At 50.3% G+C, this 15,993-nt stretch overlaps 1 protein-coding gene across 1 annotated transcript in view; it reads left to right on the top strand.

Annotated features, from left to right (window-relative positions):
* Nucleotides 1-15,993, top strand: part of NCOR2 (nuclear receptor corepressor 2) — a 443,860-nt gene that overhangs the window by 349,067 nt on the left and 78,800 nt on the right. Inside the window, exon 17 of the mRNA XM_038762437.1 lies at nt 2,169-2,231. Within this exon, the coding sequence (XP_038618365.1) occupies nt 2,169-2,231 (63 nt within the window). The remainder of the gene's footprint in view (nt 1-2,168; nt 2,232-15,993) is intronic.

The following is a 15,993-nucleotide window of genomic DNA, read 5'->3' as shown; positions in this document are numbered from 1 at the left end:
GAGACAGTCGCTACCCAACAGTGGGCTCACTAGATGGTGGAAGTGGGTGGGTTGAGAGAATGATGAGGGTCCGCTGGGGTAGAGGTGGGAGAGTGTTGACCTCCCACCAGATGACTGAAGCTGCTGCTCTGGCCATCTGGCTGCAGTTAGTGAAGCAGTCCCTGATCCAGCTTGGGGCATTCACTTTGGTATTTGAGGCGTCAATCTTCCCTGCCTGCCCGACTTTTTATGTCTAAATTTGGGCTTCTTTTTCCCCCAAGAGCCATCCGTCTGAATCCAAAGCCAGAGCTCAGATGAGGGGATTGAGTAGATGTCATTTAAGGAGGCCCAGCTTTTGCTCTGGGCCATGAATTTCCCCTGGGAAGGGAGAGATTTGTTGTCAATTTCCATCTGAACAGCAGAGGCGGATAAACTAAGCTTGTCTCCCTTGGGAAAACCTTCCTAATGGAGAAAGGAACCTGCAGGGACAGGCAGCGTGGAGGGGAGGCAGACAAGCATTCTATTTATTTTATTTTGTTAATATGTTTTGTTTCGTTGTCTGTCTCCCCCTTCTAGACTGTGAGCCCGCTGTTGGGTAGGGACCATCTCTATATGTTGCCAACTTGTACTTCCCAAGCGCTTAGTACAGTGCTCTGCACACAGTAAGTGCTCAATAAATACGATTGAATGAATGAATGAACAAGCAATGGCTTCCCAGTAGATTTCTGCATTCTGCTCCTGACTGGCCAACTGTTTGTCAGAGCTTGGGCCTCAGTTCTGTCCTGGCTGGAGCCCGTCTCTGGCCTCCCCGGAAAGTCTCTCACCACTTGGCTCTCCCGTCCCCTTTTGGTCCTTTAGTCCGTTTTGCACTCTCCCAGGACTCCGGGACCATGACCCAAGCTGTGAAATGGGAACCCATGTATTTGCTCAAGGTTAGGAACTGGATAAATAATGATGTTGTTTAAGCGCTTACTATGTGCAAAGCACTGTTCTAAGTGCTGGGGAGGATACAAGGTGATCAGGTTGTCCCACTTGGGGCTCACAGTCTTAATCCCCATTTTACAGATGAGGTAACTGAGGCTCAGGGAAGTTAAGTGACTTGCCCAAAGTCACACAGCTGACAATTGGCATAGCCGGGATTTGAACCCATGACCTCTGACTCCAAAGCCCGGGCTCTTTCCAATGAGCCACGCTGCTTCTCTATGGGGTAGATACAAGGTAATCAGGTTGTCCCACATGGGGCTCACAGTCTTAATCCACATTTTACCATGAGGTGACTGAGGCACAGAGAAGTTAAGTGACTTGCCCAAAGTCACACAGCTGATAAGTGGTGGAGACGGGATTAGAACCCATAAGCTCTGACTCCCAAGCCCGGGCTCTTACCACTAAGCCATGCTGCTTCTCTGGATTTTGTTTTGTTGTCTGTCTCCTCCTTCTAGACTGTGAGCCCGCTGTTGGGAAGGGACCATCTCTATATGTTGCTGACTTGTACTTCCCTAGTGCTTAGTACAGTGCTCTGCACACAGTAAATGCTCAATAAATACGATCGGATGAATTTGACTAGGATTGCTTTGATGAGAAAAGCAATGCACTCTGGAAGTCCAGACTCTGGGGCTGGAAGCCCGGTGTGCCTGTCTTGCTTCCTGATTTCATTTGGACAAAGTATCCGGTCTCAGTTTCCCCTGCAGTCTCCATTGTCTCCTGCCCACCTCTCAGGGGTATTTGGAATGTGAATGATGTATGAAGAGGTTGTGATTTCCTCAGAAGAAGGAAGCTTTGCCAAAGTGCCCGGCAATAGAAGTAGCCTACTTGATGATTGCTGCGGTTTTGAAACGCATCGTAAATGGAGAACTGGTGTTTGTGACTTGGTCCGGAGGCAGTGGGAGAGTGGTTGTCCTTATCCTTTCTGGGAGCTCCAGGCTCTCCAAGTCCCTTGGCCGATCCCGGTGTCCCTCCCTCCCCGAATTTCCTTCCCAGGGTGCCTCAGGTGACGGGGAGAGCAGTCCCAAAGGGAGCTTGCTTGATGCTCTCCCTACCAGGTGTCCACTACCAACCTTCCTCGCGGGGATGAGGGAGGAACAGGAGCAAGCCTGCTGGTAACCCCCTGGAATCCCCCAGCAGTTAGATCCGAGAGAGCATCCCAGTCCTCATGAGCACTGCAAACTGACAGTATTGGTTTCCATTCCCAGCTTCTCTGGAGATGAACGAGAGTTCGCGCTGGACGGAGGAAGAAATGGAAACGGCTAAAAAAGGTATCGGGCTTTTCTTCATTTCTTCTTCCCTTCTTTCCAGGCCCACTGGGTGGCTGCCAGCCAGTTTGCCCAAAGGGCAGATTCGGACTCTGTCAAAAGACTCCTGAAACATTTTGGGGGAGGCAGTGGGAGGGCGGTTCATTGCCTGTGCCGCAACTGGTACATTTTGAGCGATGGTTCCAGGATTGAGGGTGGGGGGGAATGTTAAGCCGGTTACCTTCCTGCAGGTGTCCCGAGGAGGTTGGGGAGAGGTTGGGGAGTGTCTGGGATTTGAGGCCTCCGGTCCGGGGTAGCTTTGATCGACTCTCTGCCCTGGAGGTCTGGTGAGGGGCGGAGCGGTTTGAATTCTGGTCTTGAGCCGAGTTTCAGGCTATGCTTCCTACAGGTGGAGAAAGGTTGTTACTGCTTGGGCTCAGACCACAAAACCACAGGAGTCTCTGGTTTATGGGTCCTCCAGGGCCCGTGCTTTCTGAGGCTCTCAGCCGTTGGGTCTGGATGTCTGCGCAGCCAGCCGAGGGTGGCCTTGTTTTCATTGTGCCTGCTGTGCGCTACTGCTTCTGAAGCAGTTTGGCCAAGCGGAAAGGGCCCCAGGGCTGGGAATCAGAGGACCTGGCTTCTAAACCCTGCTCCACCGCTTCTGCTGGGTGACCTTGGGCAAGTCACTTAAACTCTCTGTGCCTCAGTTTTGTCATATTTAATATATGAAGCAGAGAAGCAGCATGACTCAGTGGAAAGAGTAGGGGCTTTGGAGTCAGAGGTGATGGGTTCAAATTGTGGCTCCACCAGTTGTCAGCTGTGTGACTTTGGGCAAGTTACTTAACTTCTCTGTGCCTCAGTTATCTCATCTGTAAAATGGGTATTAAGACTGTGAGTCCCTCGGGACAACCTGATCACCTTGTAACCTCCCCACGCTTAGAACAGTGCTTTGCACATAGTAAGCGCTTAATAAATGCCATCATTATTATTATTATTATTAAAATATGGATTAACTCCTATCACCTCTGCTTGGACTGTGAAGCCCCGTGCGGGACAGAATTGTCCAACGTGAATATCTTGTATCCACCCCAGCGCTTCGTATAGTGCTTGGCATATAGTAAGCAATTAACAAGTACCGTCATTTTTGTCCTCATTATTGCCAATATACTGAAGCTTCAGAAACAGTTTGAAGGCCCCCCAGAAGTTCATGCTCCCCCCCCCATGCTTCCCCACTGGCTAGCCGCCCAATGTCCAGCTCTTACCATGCATTCTCAGATTTGGGGTGGGACCTGGGAGCCTCCCACCTCCACTTGCCTGACTCCCTCACTGGCGTCCACCCTGGTATAGAAGGGAAGGATCATCATCATCAATCGTATTTATTGAGCGCTTACTATGTGCAGAGCACTGTACTAAGCGCTTGGGAAGTACAAATTGGCAACATATAGAGACAGTCCCTACCCAACAGTGGGCTCACAGTCTAAAAGGGAAGGATCTAGGTATTCAGGCCGCCACCCAGCCTCAGCGTTGACGAGGATCCTATGTGCTGTCCCTCTGGTCGTGATACCCCTGACCGAGTGAATCCCATGGCCGAGTTCCTAGGTTCGTATGTACAATTAGTGCCCTACATGTTCAAAGACACCACTGATGGTGATGTTCATCCCATGAGCAGCCCGTGTGTGGCTGAAAAGGCCACTGTGGCACCCAAAGGCCTAGCCGGCCACCTTGTGCACAACATAAAGCTGTCCCTCGTTGCGTTGTCGCCACTTGATGTTTGTAGCGCCTGGTGCTGCTTTCTCGTTTGCGTCCTTAACACTTGTTCCGTAGAAGCTTTTGCTGAAGGAGAGGTGCTTCTTTCTTGATGGCAGTGCCGCATGAAGGTCTGTTCTCAGCAGTTCATGGCCTAGTGGAAAGAGCATGAGCCAGGAATCAGTGGACGTGGGTTCTAATTCCCACTCTGCCACTTGCCTGCTGCGTGACCTTGGGCAAGTCACTTAACTGCTCTGTGCCTCAGTTCTGTTATCTGCTAAATGAGAATTCAATACCTGTTCCCTGGAGGCCTTCCCAGATTGAGCCCCCTCCTTCCTCTCCCCCTCCTCCCCATTCCCATCCTCCCCTTACCTCCTTCCCCTCCCTACAGCACCTGTATATATGTATATATGTTTGTATGCGTTTATTACTCTATTTTATTTGTACATATTTATTCTGTTTATTTTATTTTGTTAATATGTTTTGTTTTGTTGGCTGTCTCCCCCTTCTAGACTGTGAGCCTGCTGTTGGGTAGGGACCGTCCCTATATGTTGCCAACTTGTACTTCCCAAGTGCTTAGTACAGTGCTCTGCACACAGTAAGCGCTCAATAAATACGATTGAATGAATGAATGAATGAATGAATACTTTAGATTGTGAACCCCCTGTGGGACCTGAATATCTTATTACCCCAGCCCCTAGTACAGTACTTGGCACATAGTGCTTAACAAATACTATTATTATTATTATTATTATTATTATTGTATCCAGTTTTCAGCTGGGACGTGGCATTGTCTATGGCTTTGTTTTACCATGCCCTTGAAACATTTCCTCTGCCCTCCTGGCTTTCAGTTTCCGGATCTCAGCTCTCCATACAATCAGTCATTCAGTGGTTTTTATTAAGAGCCTACCATGTAATCAGTCAAGCACTTGCATTTATTAAGGATTTACAGAGTACACTTGCAGAGTACTGAGCTAAATGTTTGAGAGAGTACCATACAACAGAGTTGGATGACATGTTTCCTGCCCACGAGGAGCTCATAGTCTAGAGAGGGGGACAGAAATTATAATAAATAACTACATTACAGATATGGACATACTTGTTGTGGGGCTGAGGATTGGGTGAATATCAAGTGTTTAAAGGATACAGTCCTTTAAACAGTCCAGGAGGAGAGGAAAAATCTAGGGAGAGCAAACCATTCCTGCTCAGTGATATTCTTAATAATGCAGTATATCCCGGTGTGCTCATCTGACGTAAATTACAGCCACTGGGAAAAGATGGCTTCACTGGGGAAGGCCTCTTGGAAGAGATGTGATTTTAGTAATGCTTTAAAGGTGGTGTGTTTGGATGTCCTGATCCTGATGTCACCTATTCTCTTCACGTATCCCATTGGCACAGCTGTGTTAAGTTGGGCATAGCCCTTTTTTTAATGGTGCTCGTTAGCTGTGTACCATGTTCTAAGTGCTGAGGTAGATTTAAGGTATTCGGGTCGGACACAGTCCCTATCCCATGAGGGGCTCATGGTCTAAATAGGAGGGAGAACAGGTATTGAATCCTCATTTTACAGTTGAGGAAACTGAGGCCCAGAGAAGTTAAGTGACCTGCCCAAGGCCACACAGCAGACAAGTGGCAAGAAGACCAACTGGAGTCCGGGGCGCCATTGTTTATGATCCTGTCTTGGCATTTGGTCTTGAGTCTGGCCTGTAAAGGGATGCCGGTGAACCTGCTGGGGGGAGCCAGATCTGGGGCCAGTGTTGGGTCCAGTTCTCGAAGCTGTGGAGAAGGTTGAACAGCACTCCAGCTCTGTAGACTTTCCTGACCAAATGAGAAGTCTACAAATGGCCAAAGTTCTCAGCCTTACCCACTCCCAAACTCTCAGTCCCCGGAGATCCGTGACTCCGAGTCATTTCCCGTCCCATCGCTCTTCCCCCTGAGCAAGGCTCACACAGATGGGAGCGGCAGACAGTGGATAGCAGCAAGAGGCTTTCTGATAGTATTGCCCAAGGAAGCCAGTCCAGGCTCTCTGGGCTGCACATCCTGGTAGGGGCAGCTGCTCCGTGCAGCCGTGGGTTGGAGAACACCCCGTCTAGGGCACGGGGGCCCAGCACCTCAGTTATGGTGCAATGTGTGGGTCGTGCTCTCACTGCACAGCAGACTCAGGGGCTGGAGCAAGGAGACCAGCCAAGCCTAGTGTCTTCTAGTAAAAGTCAGCCATAATCAGCCTCCTCTGATGCCGCCCTTGGGTGAAAGAGTTGAAAGGTGGGCCAGGGCACAGGGACAAGGGGGCTCACGTGTTTTTGTGCCTTTGTGTGTCCATGCACATGCAGGTGCTGGCATCTGTGTGTGAGTGCGTGCATGCATGCAGGTGCTTATGTATTTGTGTCTCTGTGTATGTATATGTGCATGCAGGTGCTCAGGTGTGTGTTCCTGGGGACGTACACACATAAGTACAAAAGGCATTTCCAGCTTGAGCAAAGCCGTGTGCCGAGCCCCCTCTCCCTCCCCAGCCCTCTATCACGCTGGGATTTTAGGGCACCACGGTCAGTCCGAGTGACCGCCTTGGCTGGAGTCACTCGGGCCGAGTCATGCCGGAAGCTGGCCAGGTTGCCCTCGTTCTGCAACTTTATTCCTGCTGCCCAAGGGGAGGCCGCCCTCGGGCATGGAGTTGGGATTAGATCAGCCAGCCGCATCCCAGACGAATGGGGAGAGATGGCTGGATCCGGGCCCTCTTCCCGGAAGGAGTGGAGGCGGGCAGATTGGGTAGATTGTAAGGAGGGAATGAGTCACGATGGGGTTAACGCAGAGATGCTTCAAGTTGCTGCCAACAGGCCCAGCCACCAGTGTGTTGGCGGCGGGCAGCCGGCGTAGTTCTCTGGAGGCACGGATCCTCCAATCAGAGACCAGACGTGATGGAGCTGGCGCAGACGGGAGAGAGAAATCCCCTGTTGTTACAGTCAGCCAGGAGGAGAGGAAAAATCTAGGGAGAGCAAACCGTTCCTGCTCAGTGACATTCTTAATAATGCAATATATCCCGGTGTGCTCATCTGCCGTAAATTACAGCCACTGGGACAATTATGGGGTAGGATTTTTTTTTAAATGCACCTTGGTTTCCACGTGACTGCCGGAGCAGCAGAGCACGGGAGGGACCCAGCCGAGTTGTGACCCCTGAATTGGGGCTTGGGTCTGGGGTCCCCAGGTCCTGCGTGAGAGGCGGTTACGTCCCGTCCCGTCCATGTGACATCCTCCCAGGCTCTTGCTCCGACTGGAGTCAGGGGATTGGACTGGGTGATCACTTGAGGACACTCCCAGCTCCCCGGAAGCAAGATTTACCTTTTCTCCCCTTGACCCAGAAGCGTGTGTGTGTGTACACACAACACACACACACACACACGCCACCCCCCCCACACCCCCCAGCCAACCCGAGTGTTAGCTGTGGGCTGGCCGGGCTGGCCAGCACAGAAGGACCAGGTCACCAGCAAGGTCGTGAACATAACTCCGTCATCACTGAGGCTGCCAGAGCGAGGGCTGGAACTGCACAGACACATCCTGTCCCGTCCACGTGACACCCTCCCAGGCCCTCTTCCAGAGAGGCAGAGGGCCCCGGTGAGGGACCAGTGGCCTCGAGGTGAGGACACAGCGAGGTCGGTCCCGGCATCCAGCCATCTATCTGTTCCCTGGTTCAGGGCTGTGCCCTTCTGGGTGGGTTTTCAGGAGAAGTAGAGACCCTGCAAGGCCGACGGTGGCCCCGGGGGCAGCAACCCTCTGGCCATATGGGAACAAGGCCTAAGGTGCTCTGGGCTCGGGAGAAAGCAGCCACGCTGTTCTCAGGGGCAGCTCTCTCAGAGCCATTAGCTGGCAGGACTTGACTGTGAACAAAGAGCTTGTTTTGAGGGAGGAAATTTTGTGGTCGAAAATATCATTTTAGCCTTGCACATCCAAGACTGACCTCATCGGTCAAGCTGTGTGGATGCAACCGGACTTAGCTGAAACCCAAATCCACAGCCCCATCTCTGGATGGACCCCGGAGAACCTCGGTTCTCCCGTAACGCTGGGGGTCCATTGGTGCTGGACCTCACTTTAAGGACAATTTGCACCAGAGCAGGCAAGCACACGACCATTTTGTCTGGCATCAATCAGCTGTTGGTGGCATTTATTGAGCATTTCCTGTGGGCAGAGCACCTTGCATTCTAGCCAGAGGGTTGCGCTTTGTCAGAAGAATGCTCTCATTCTCTATCAGCAAGCTCTTGGTGCAAGACATGCTTTGTGGAAGTGAGGGAGTGCCTGCCTGACTAGGAGGGGGCATCTTGATTAGCTCCATCCTCCTCCCCACGCCCTTCTGGTGGCTTGGGTAGAGGACAGAGGGCAGCCCTGCCAGTGCCTCCAAGCATCAACCAGCTGGCCAATGGGCTCATCCCCAGCACGGCAGGTGGTGGGCCTGAGGAAACAGCCCCAAGCCACAGCTACTTTGCCTCCCTAGTTCCAACCTGGCATTTTCCCTTCCTGCTTTGTCAAACTAACAACAATATCACTCCCTTTCCTTTGTGTAAAGGAAGATGGGTGGATGCCAGGGCTGTGTGGATCCATGCCCTTTCCTCACCTTCCTTCTCCCTGCCATCGAGCTCACCTGGCATGGCCATGTTTGGTGACTGGCAGGCAAGATCCCCTCTTGGCTGCCAGTCCTGTCTCACCCCCTGGGATAGGAGTTCCTGGCCTGAAACAGAATGGGAAGGGCCAGGTGACTGGAGACGGTGCGTGGGGTAATGCCTGCCTGCCTGCCTGCCTGCCTGCCCAGCTCTTGGCAAGCCAGATCAAGATCGTGAGTTAGATTGAGTCTTGGGCTGGGCTAGGCAAAGATTCAGCACTCCTCCCTGGCTCAGCACATGTTTCAAGGCCACTTCCCGGGGTCAGAGGAGCCATTCCTGAATGTTGTTCAATTTGGGGGAGTTTGCACAGAAGCAGGGGGTTGGAGTAACTGATCTCCACAGATCCTGTTCCCACCTACAGTTCTATGATAATGCCATAATGCCGGGGTTGTTGGGACTTTCTTGTATCAGTCAATCATATTTATTGAGTGATTACTGTGTGTAGATCACTGTAGTAAGCGCTTGGGAGAATACAATATGACAGACACATTCTATGCCCAAAATGAGTTTATGGTCTAGAGGGTAACCGTTCCAGGAAAGAGAAAGAGGGCTGGACTCTGAAAGTTGACTTTAGTCTCACATCAAAACTTCTTCAGGGACTCCTTGGGAGGACCAAACTATCCTAGGGAAACTGCCAGGAGTACCTGTGTGCTGCTCTCTGTTCTTAATGGTCATCAAGCTGGCAAATAAGGAAAAACAGCGTACCAGCCAAGATAGAGCAGTTTAAAAAAATGAATACAACTTGCATCTTTACCTCCACTTGGCGTAAGTCATTATTCACTTATATACTTGTAATAAAGACAGTCAATTGATCAATAGTATTTATTGAGTACCTAGTGAGTATAGAGCAGTGTACTAAGCACTTGGGAGAGTATAATAGAATTAGTTAATATGATCCCTGTCCTCAATTAAGCAGTGGCATTTGTTCATATATTTTTTATGGCATTTTTTAAGCTCTTACTATGTGCTGGGCACTGTCCTGATAATAATAATGGTATTTGTTAAGTGCTTACTATGTACTAGACACTGCACTGAGGTAGATATAAGCTAATCACGTTGGGCACAGTCCGTGTCCCACAAGAGGCTCCCAGTCTTAATCCCTATTTTACAGATGAGGTAACTGAGGTACAGAGAAGTGAAGTGACTTGCCCAAGGTTGCAAGGCAGCCAAATGGCAGACTTGGGATTAGTACCCAGGTTCTCCTGACTCCCAAACCTGTGCTCCATCCACTAGGCCATGCTGCTTCTCTATTTATTGGACAGTTACTGTGGACAGAGCACAGTAGTAGGCTCTTGTGGGGTTTACAGTCTTGGAAGGTAGAAGGACACTGAAGTACACTCCAGAAAGGCAGAAGCGGTGGAGTACAAGGTTACTTTCACCAGTGCCATGGGAGCTATGAGTACTGAGTGCTTAGGAATCTGAAGGACCTTGATTTTAATCCCAGCTCCGCCACTTGTCTGCTTTGTGACCTTGTACCCACCCCAGGCTTAGTACGGTGCCTAGCACATAGTAAGCATTTAACAAATGCCTCAGTTATTATTATTAGTATGAGACACAGAACTGCTGAGGTGGCTGGAGGGGTGAGCAATACAATGGGAGAGATAAGTGATTAATCAGGGAAGGCCTCCTGGAGTAGATATAATTTCAGAAGGACTTTGAAGACCTGGTAAGCAGGGATCTGCCAGATGAGAAGCGGGAGGGAGCTTGAGCGGAACGAAGGGTGCAAGCAGGGGTGGAGTGGGAGAAGAAAATGGCTAAGTAGGAGGCAGAGAGCTAATGGTCAGGAGTTTCTGTTTGATGATGGGAGCAATGGGCAACCATTGGACATTTTGGTGAAGGGGTAGTCAGGCACCGGATGACGTTTTAGAAGCAGGCAGTGGAGTGAAGCAGAGACTGCGGTTGGCAGGCAGGCAAGCAAGCCGGTAGGCTGCGTGGCGGCGGCGGTGGCCATGGCCAGCCGGGGCTGGAGCCGCTGCTGGGACACGAAGCCTCGGGGAACAGCCGGTGGGAGGTGATCGAGATGGAAGAGCTTCACCGGAGCCGATGGCAATCCATCAGGGTCCTCTGTCTCACCATGTTCCTCAGCAGCATCGGGTTTTCCATTGTCATCATGTCCATATGGCCATACCTCTAAAAGACAGTGACTCTCGCCCAAATCAAAGCCTTATTGAAGACACAGCTCCTCCAAAAGGCCTTCCCTGACTAAGCCCTCATTCATTCCCTCTTCTCCCACTCCTTTCTGTGTCATCCTGACTTGCTGATGTGCATAGAGCTTTAATTCTATTGGTTCTGACGATTTTGACACCTGTCTACATGTTTAGTTTTGTTGTCTGTCTCCCCCTTCTAGACTGTGAACCCGTTGTTGGGTAGGGACCGTCTCTATATGTCGCCCACTTGTACTTCCCAAGCACTTAGTACAGTGCTCTGCACACAGTAAGCGCTCAATAAATACGATTGAATGAATGAATGAATGAAGCTGATGCAGTAGTCAGGCCAGTGACACTGATGCAGTGTCTGGCCTGGCGTGGTGGCCATTTGAATGGAGAGGAGGGAACATATTCTGGAAATCGGGGGCAGAAGAATAAACAGGATTTGGTGAAAGACCAAGTATGGAGTTGAAAGAGACATGAGAGGGATCAAGGATAATGCCCAGATTATGGGCTTGGGAGATGGGGAGTGTGGTGGTGGCGGCATCCTCACCTTTAGCAAGGTTCGACTGTGTGCCTTCCAGATGCAGAGGCTGAAAGTCTTCCCTCCTCAGCAGGGTTTTTGGAGATCAGAGGAAACCCCTCTAGTGTCCGGGTATTTCCTGGGGAACCTAAAGAGGTGATCTCTTCTCCTCCCCCCCCCCCCCCGCCCCAACCCCTACCCCGAGTTGGAGGTGGGGGGCCAAAGATGAGTGGTTTCCACATGTCACATCTTCCCAGCCGCCTGGAACCAATTTCTAGCCGAGCTCCAGGCCCGAGGAGAGACCGCCTCCTGGGCAGCCGGGCAGAGGGAACCGGGAATCTCTCTCCCACCCACTGCACACTGGCTGCGGTTGGTCTGCCTGGGTCCCCGGGGCCTGGGTGGAGGTGGTGTGCCAGTGGGAGGGAGACTGTCCTGACCGAGAGAAAGACCAGCTCTCTGGGGAACCGCCCCCCCCCCGCCCCCCCCTTCAGACCTGCTGTAGTTTTGCCAGGGTTTCCACCCTGACTGGGAGAAAAGAAAAAGGCCAAATGGAAGCAGCTTGGTCTAATGACGTGGGTCTCTCCGCCGGCACCTTTTTTTCCATGGGATTTTCTAGGCAGCAGAGCACACACTCCTTGGAAATTGGAGCTGTGGGGTTATATGGTACTAGGGAGCGCTGCTCACGTCACCTGTATCCTCTGGCCAGCCCTCTCCAAACAAGCGTCAGAAAAGCTGGGTTGGAATTGTCTTTCAGAGGAATCTCGGGTTCGGTCCAAGTGATTCCAGCTGCCCAGAGAAACATTGGTCTCGACTCAAGAGAGAGCGAGATAGCAAGAGAGAGAGATAGTGAGTTAAATCTGCACACTAGGTGAAGAGGTGTCGTAGTCAATCCATAGTATTTATTGAATGTTTATTCTGTGCAGAGCACTGTGCCAAGTGCTTAGGAGTATATAATGGAATTAGTAATAATAATTATAGTACTAAGTGATTATTATATGTCAAGTACTGGACTAAACACTGGGGCAGGTACAAGATAATCAGGTTGGACACAGTCCCTGTGTCACATGGGACTTATAGTCTAACTAGGAGGGAGAAGGATTGAATCCCTTGAATTTTACAGATAATAATAATAATAATGATGATAGTATTTGTTAAGCACTGTTTGAAGCACTGGGGGAGATACAAGGTAATCATGTAGGGCTCGCAGTCTTCATCCCCATTGTACAGATGAGGAAACTGAGGCCCAGAGAAGTTAAGTGACTTGCCCAGGGTCACACAGCAGACCAGTGGCAGAGCTGCGATAGACTCAGTCCCTGCCCCGAAGGAGTTTACAGCCTAGCTGGGGGAGACAGACATTGCAATAAAGTACAGGTAGGGGAAGCAACAGAGGTTATAAAGGTCTGTGTATACATGCTGTGGTTTGGGCAGGGCTTGGAGCACATGACGAGTTCTCAAGTGCTAGTTCACTGTTCCTTTAAGATCAGCCTGAGACAGAAGACGAGGTTGAGGGTCCGATTCCATCATTTGGTCCTTGAATGCCCATTGATTGATCGACTGATTGATCGCCCAGTTTACAGACCTTCCGAAGCCCAGGATCCTCCCTGCTGCCCACTCTTAGGTGTGCCGTGAGTTTAGATTTTCCTTTCTGAAAGCAAGGTCCAAGTCCCCACATCGAAGGGTTGCCCTTGTAACCCTGGAACCCTCTCACCCTGAAGGTGTTTTGAAAGCAGACTGAACTTCACCTTGGAAGCAGTTTTGCTCCTCTCTGCACAAGTGGGTGAAAATCAGACAGTTCGCCTGGCTTCCTGTTCAGAGTCATTTCATTTTCCAGTTCTCATGGGCTAACCCAGGCTTCTGCTCGTGGCTTTCCGCCTCAGGTGGAGAACCACTGGTTTTTCAAAATGAAACTTTTTTTTTTCTTAGAAATTGGGGTAAAAAACACTCACCATTGAGACATTTTCCTAGTCAACACTCATACTGTCCTCAGGTAGCATTACCCTGGAGGCTGTGCGGACATGGCTGAGTGCTCAGCGGGAACCCCAAAGCCTGCCGTGTCCTCCAGATGTCCAGAGCATAGTGTGACCTCATAGACGAGCACACATGCATACTTGCATGCACACATGCACACATCTCTGAGAGGTCAAAAAAAATACTCAACCTTAGGGAACGAGCGCAGCTCATATGACACTACTGTCAGTAGTACTAATAGCAGTAGTATGACTACCTTGAATTGTGGCCAACCCAACTGTAGCCATTTTTTCTCTGGGTTATAGCTCTGCAGAAACCGAACCATTCCTCAGAGGACTGGTGGAATGATTACCACCCCTCAGCTGTTCCCCGCCTTGCCCGTGTCAACCTCCTCCTTGTTGAGGATGTAGTTATTATTTGAGGTATTTGTCAAGTGCTTACTGTGTGCCAAGTGGTATACTAAGGGCTGGGATAGATACAATACAATCAGATCCGACCCATCCCCTTCCTAAGTAAGAGAGAGAGCAGATATTTCAGGCAGGGAATGGATATTTCAGGCAGGGAATGTGTCTACCAACTCGGATGTAGTGCAATCAATCATATTTATTGAGCACTTACTGTGTGCAGAGCACTGTACTAAGCGGTTGGGAGAGTACAGTGTAACAGAGTTGGTAGATAAGTTCCCTGCCCACAGCGAGTTTACGGTCTAGAAGGGGAAACAGACATTAATATAAATAAATTAATTAAGGCTCCATACATGAGTGCTGTGGGGCTGAGGGGGAGGTGAATAAAGGGTGGAAATCCAAGGGCAAGGGCGATACAGAATGGAGTGGGAGAAGAGGAAATGAGGGCTTAGTTGGGAAAGGCCTCTTGGGGGAAGTGTGCTTTTAATAAGGCTTTGAAGGTGGGAAGAGTGATCGTCTGTCGGATGTGAAAAGGGAGGATGTTCCAGGCCAGAGGCAGGACGTGGGCGAGAGGTCGGCGATGAGGTACAGTGATTAGGTTGGCATTAGAGGAGCCAAGTGTGCAGGCTGTTGTAATAAGGAATCAGGGACGTAAGGTAGTAGGGGACGAGGTGATTGAGTGCTTTAAAACCTAGGGTAAGGAGCTTCTGTTCGATGCAGAGGTAGATGGTTGCATTGTTGGGTAGGGACCGTCTCTATATGTTGCCGATTTGTATTTCCCAAGTGCTTAGTACAGTGCTCTGCACACAGTAAGTGTGAGCCCACTGTTGGGTAGGGACTGTCTCTATATGTTGCCAATTTGTACTTCCCAAGCGCTTAGTACAGTGCTCTGCACATAGTAAGCGCTCAATAAATACGATTGATGATGATGAACAAGTACGATTGAATGAATGAATAAATACAATTGAATGAATGAATGGTCAACCACTGGAGGTTCTTGAGTGGGGAAACATGGACTGAATGGTTCTGTAGAAAAATGATCCTGGCAGCAGAGTGGAGTGTGGACTGGAGTGGGGAGAGACAGGAGGCAGGAAGGTCATCAAGGAGGCTGATCCAGTAATCAGAGTGGATAGGATAAGTGCTTGGCTTAACTTGGTAGCAGTTTGAAGAGGAAAAAGCGGATTTTAGTGATGTTGTGACGATCGAACCAGAGTGACAGGTTGAATATATGGCTCGCATGAGAGAGATGAGTCGAGGATAAAGCCAAGGTTACGGGCTTGTGAGACAGGGAGGACGGTGGTGCTGTCTACAGTGATAGGAAAGTCAGCGTGGGGGCCAGGGTTTGGGTAGGAAGATGAGTAGTTGTACTTTCCCAAGTGCTTACTACAGTGCTCCATCCACAATAAGCGCTCACTAAATATCATTGATTGAAGAAACTGAAGCATGGAGAAGTTAAATGACTTGCCCAAGGTCATCCAGCAGGCAAGCAACAAAGATGGGATTAGAACCCAGGCCCCCTGGCCCCCAGTCCTATGCTCCTTTCCCTAGACCACAGTGCAGTGTGTGGGTGAGATATGTATGTGTGCGTATGTGCACGTGTGCATGAGCGCACGCACATTTGGGTTGTGAAACCGGAACAAGTGTTATCTATGTGGGGAGGGGTTAAAGAGAAAAGAACAGAAAAATGAATGCTGCCGGAAGGGGAGGTGAATCCATTCATGACCTGGATCTGTTCAGAGACAGATCCAAAGTTCAGATGACGCTGAAGCGGTGTACTTAAAGTAGAGGCCCCCAGCCTCCACCCCAGTTGTGGTTGAGGTGTCTTTCCTGATGGAGGAGAATAAGTTATTAAGCATCTATTGCTGAGCGAAGTGGAGCCCAGCTGAGAGTTCATCGTTCTTCCTCGCAGTAAAGTGCACTCAGCACTGACAAAGTAGCCTCCCGCTCTATTAACCCAGCTCCTCCCTTCCTCCCTCCCTCCCATCCTTCCTTCCTTCCTTCCTTCTTCCTTCCCTCTCTTCCTTCCTCCCTCCCATCCTTCCTTCCTTCCACAGATCCTCAGGAGTTTTAAGGAACTGCATTTAGGGTGTCTTGTGCTTGGGCGCACACACACTCTCTCTCCGTCCCTCCCTTTCCCAAGGCAGTACAGCAGCAAAGACTTTGAAGGAAGAGCCTTAGGTCTCAGTCATTCTGGGGGTTGGAAGAGGACAGGTAGCAAGAAGAGACCGAACCTGTTCCTAGCATGAGAGCAGAAATTCGTTTTCTTTGTTTTGTTCATGGTATTCGTTGAACGCTTACTATGTGTCAAAAGCCATTCTAAGCTCTGGGGTAGATGCGAGTGAATTATGTCAGACA

This window comes from Tachyglossus aculeatus, chromosome 21 (assembly GCF_015852505.1).
Source record: "Tachyglossus aculeatus isolate mTacAcu1 chromosome 21, mTacAcu1.pri, whole genome shotgun sequence".
Lineage (NCBI taxonomy): Eukaryota > Metazoa > Chordata > Mammalia > Monotremata > Tachyglossidae > Tachyglossus > Tachyglossus aculeatus.
The sequence above is the reverse complement of the archived record's forward strand: the minus strand, read 5'-3'. Positions and strand labels throughout refer to the sequence as shown.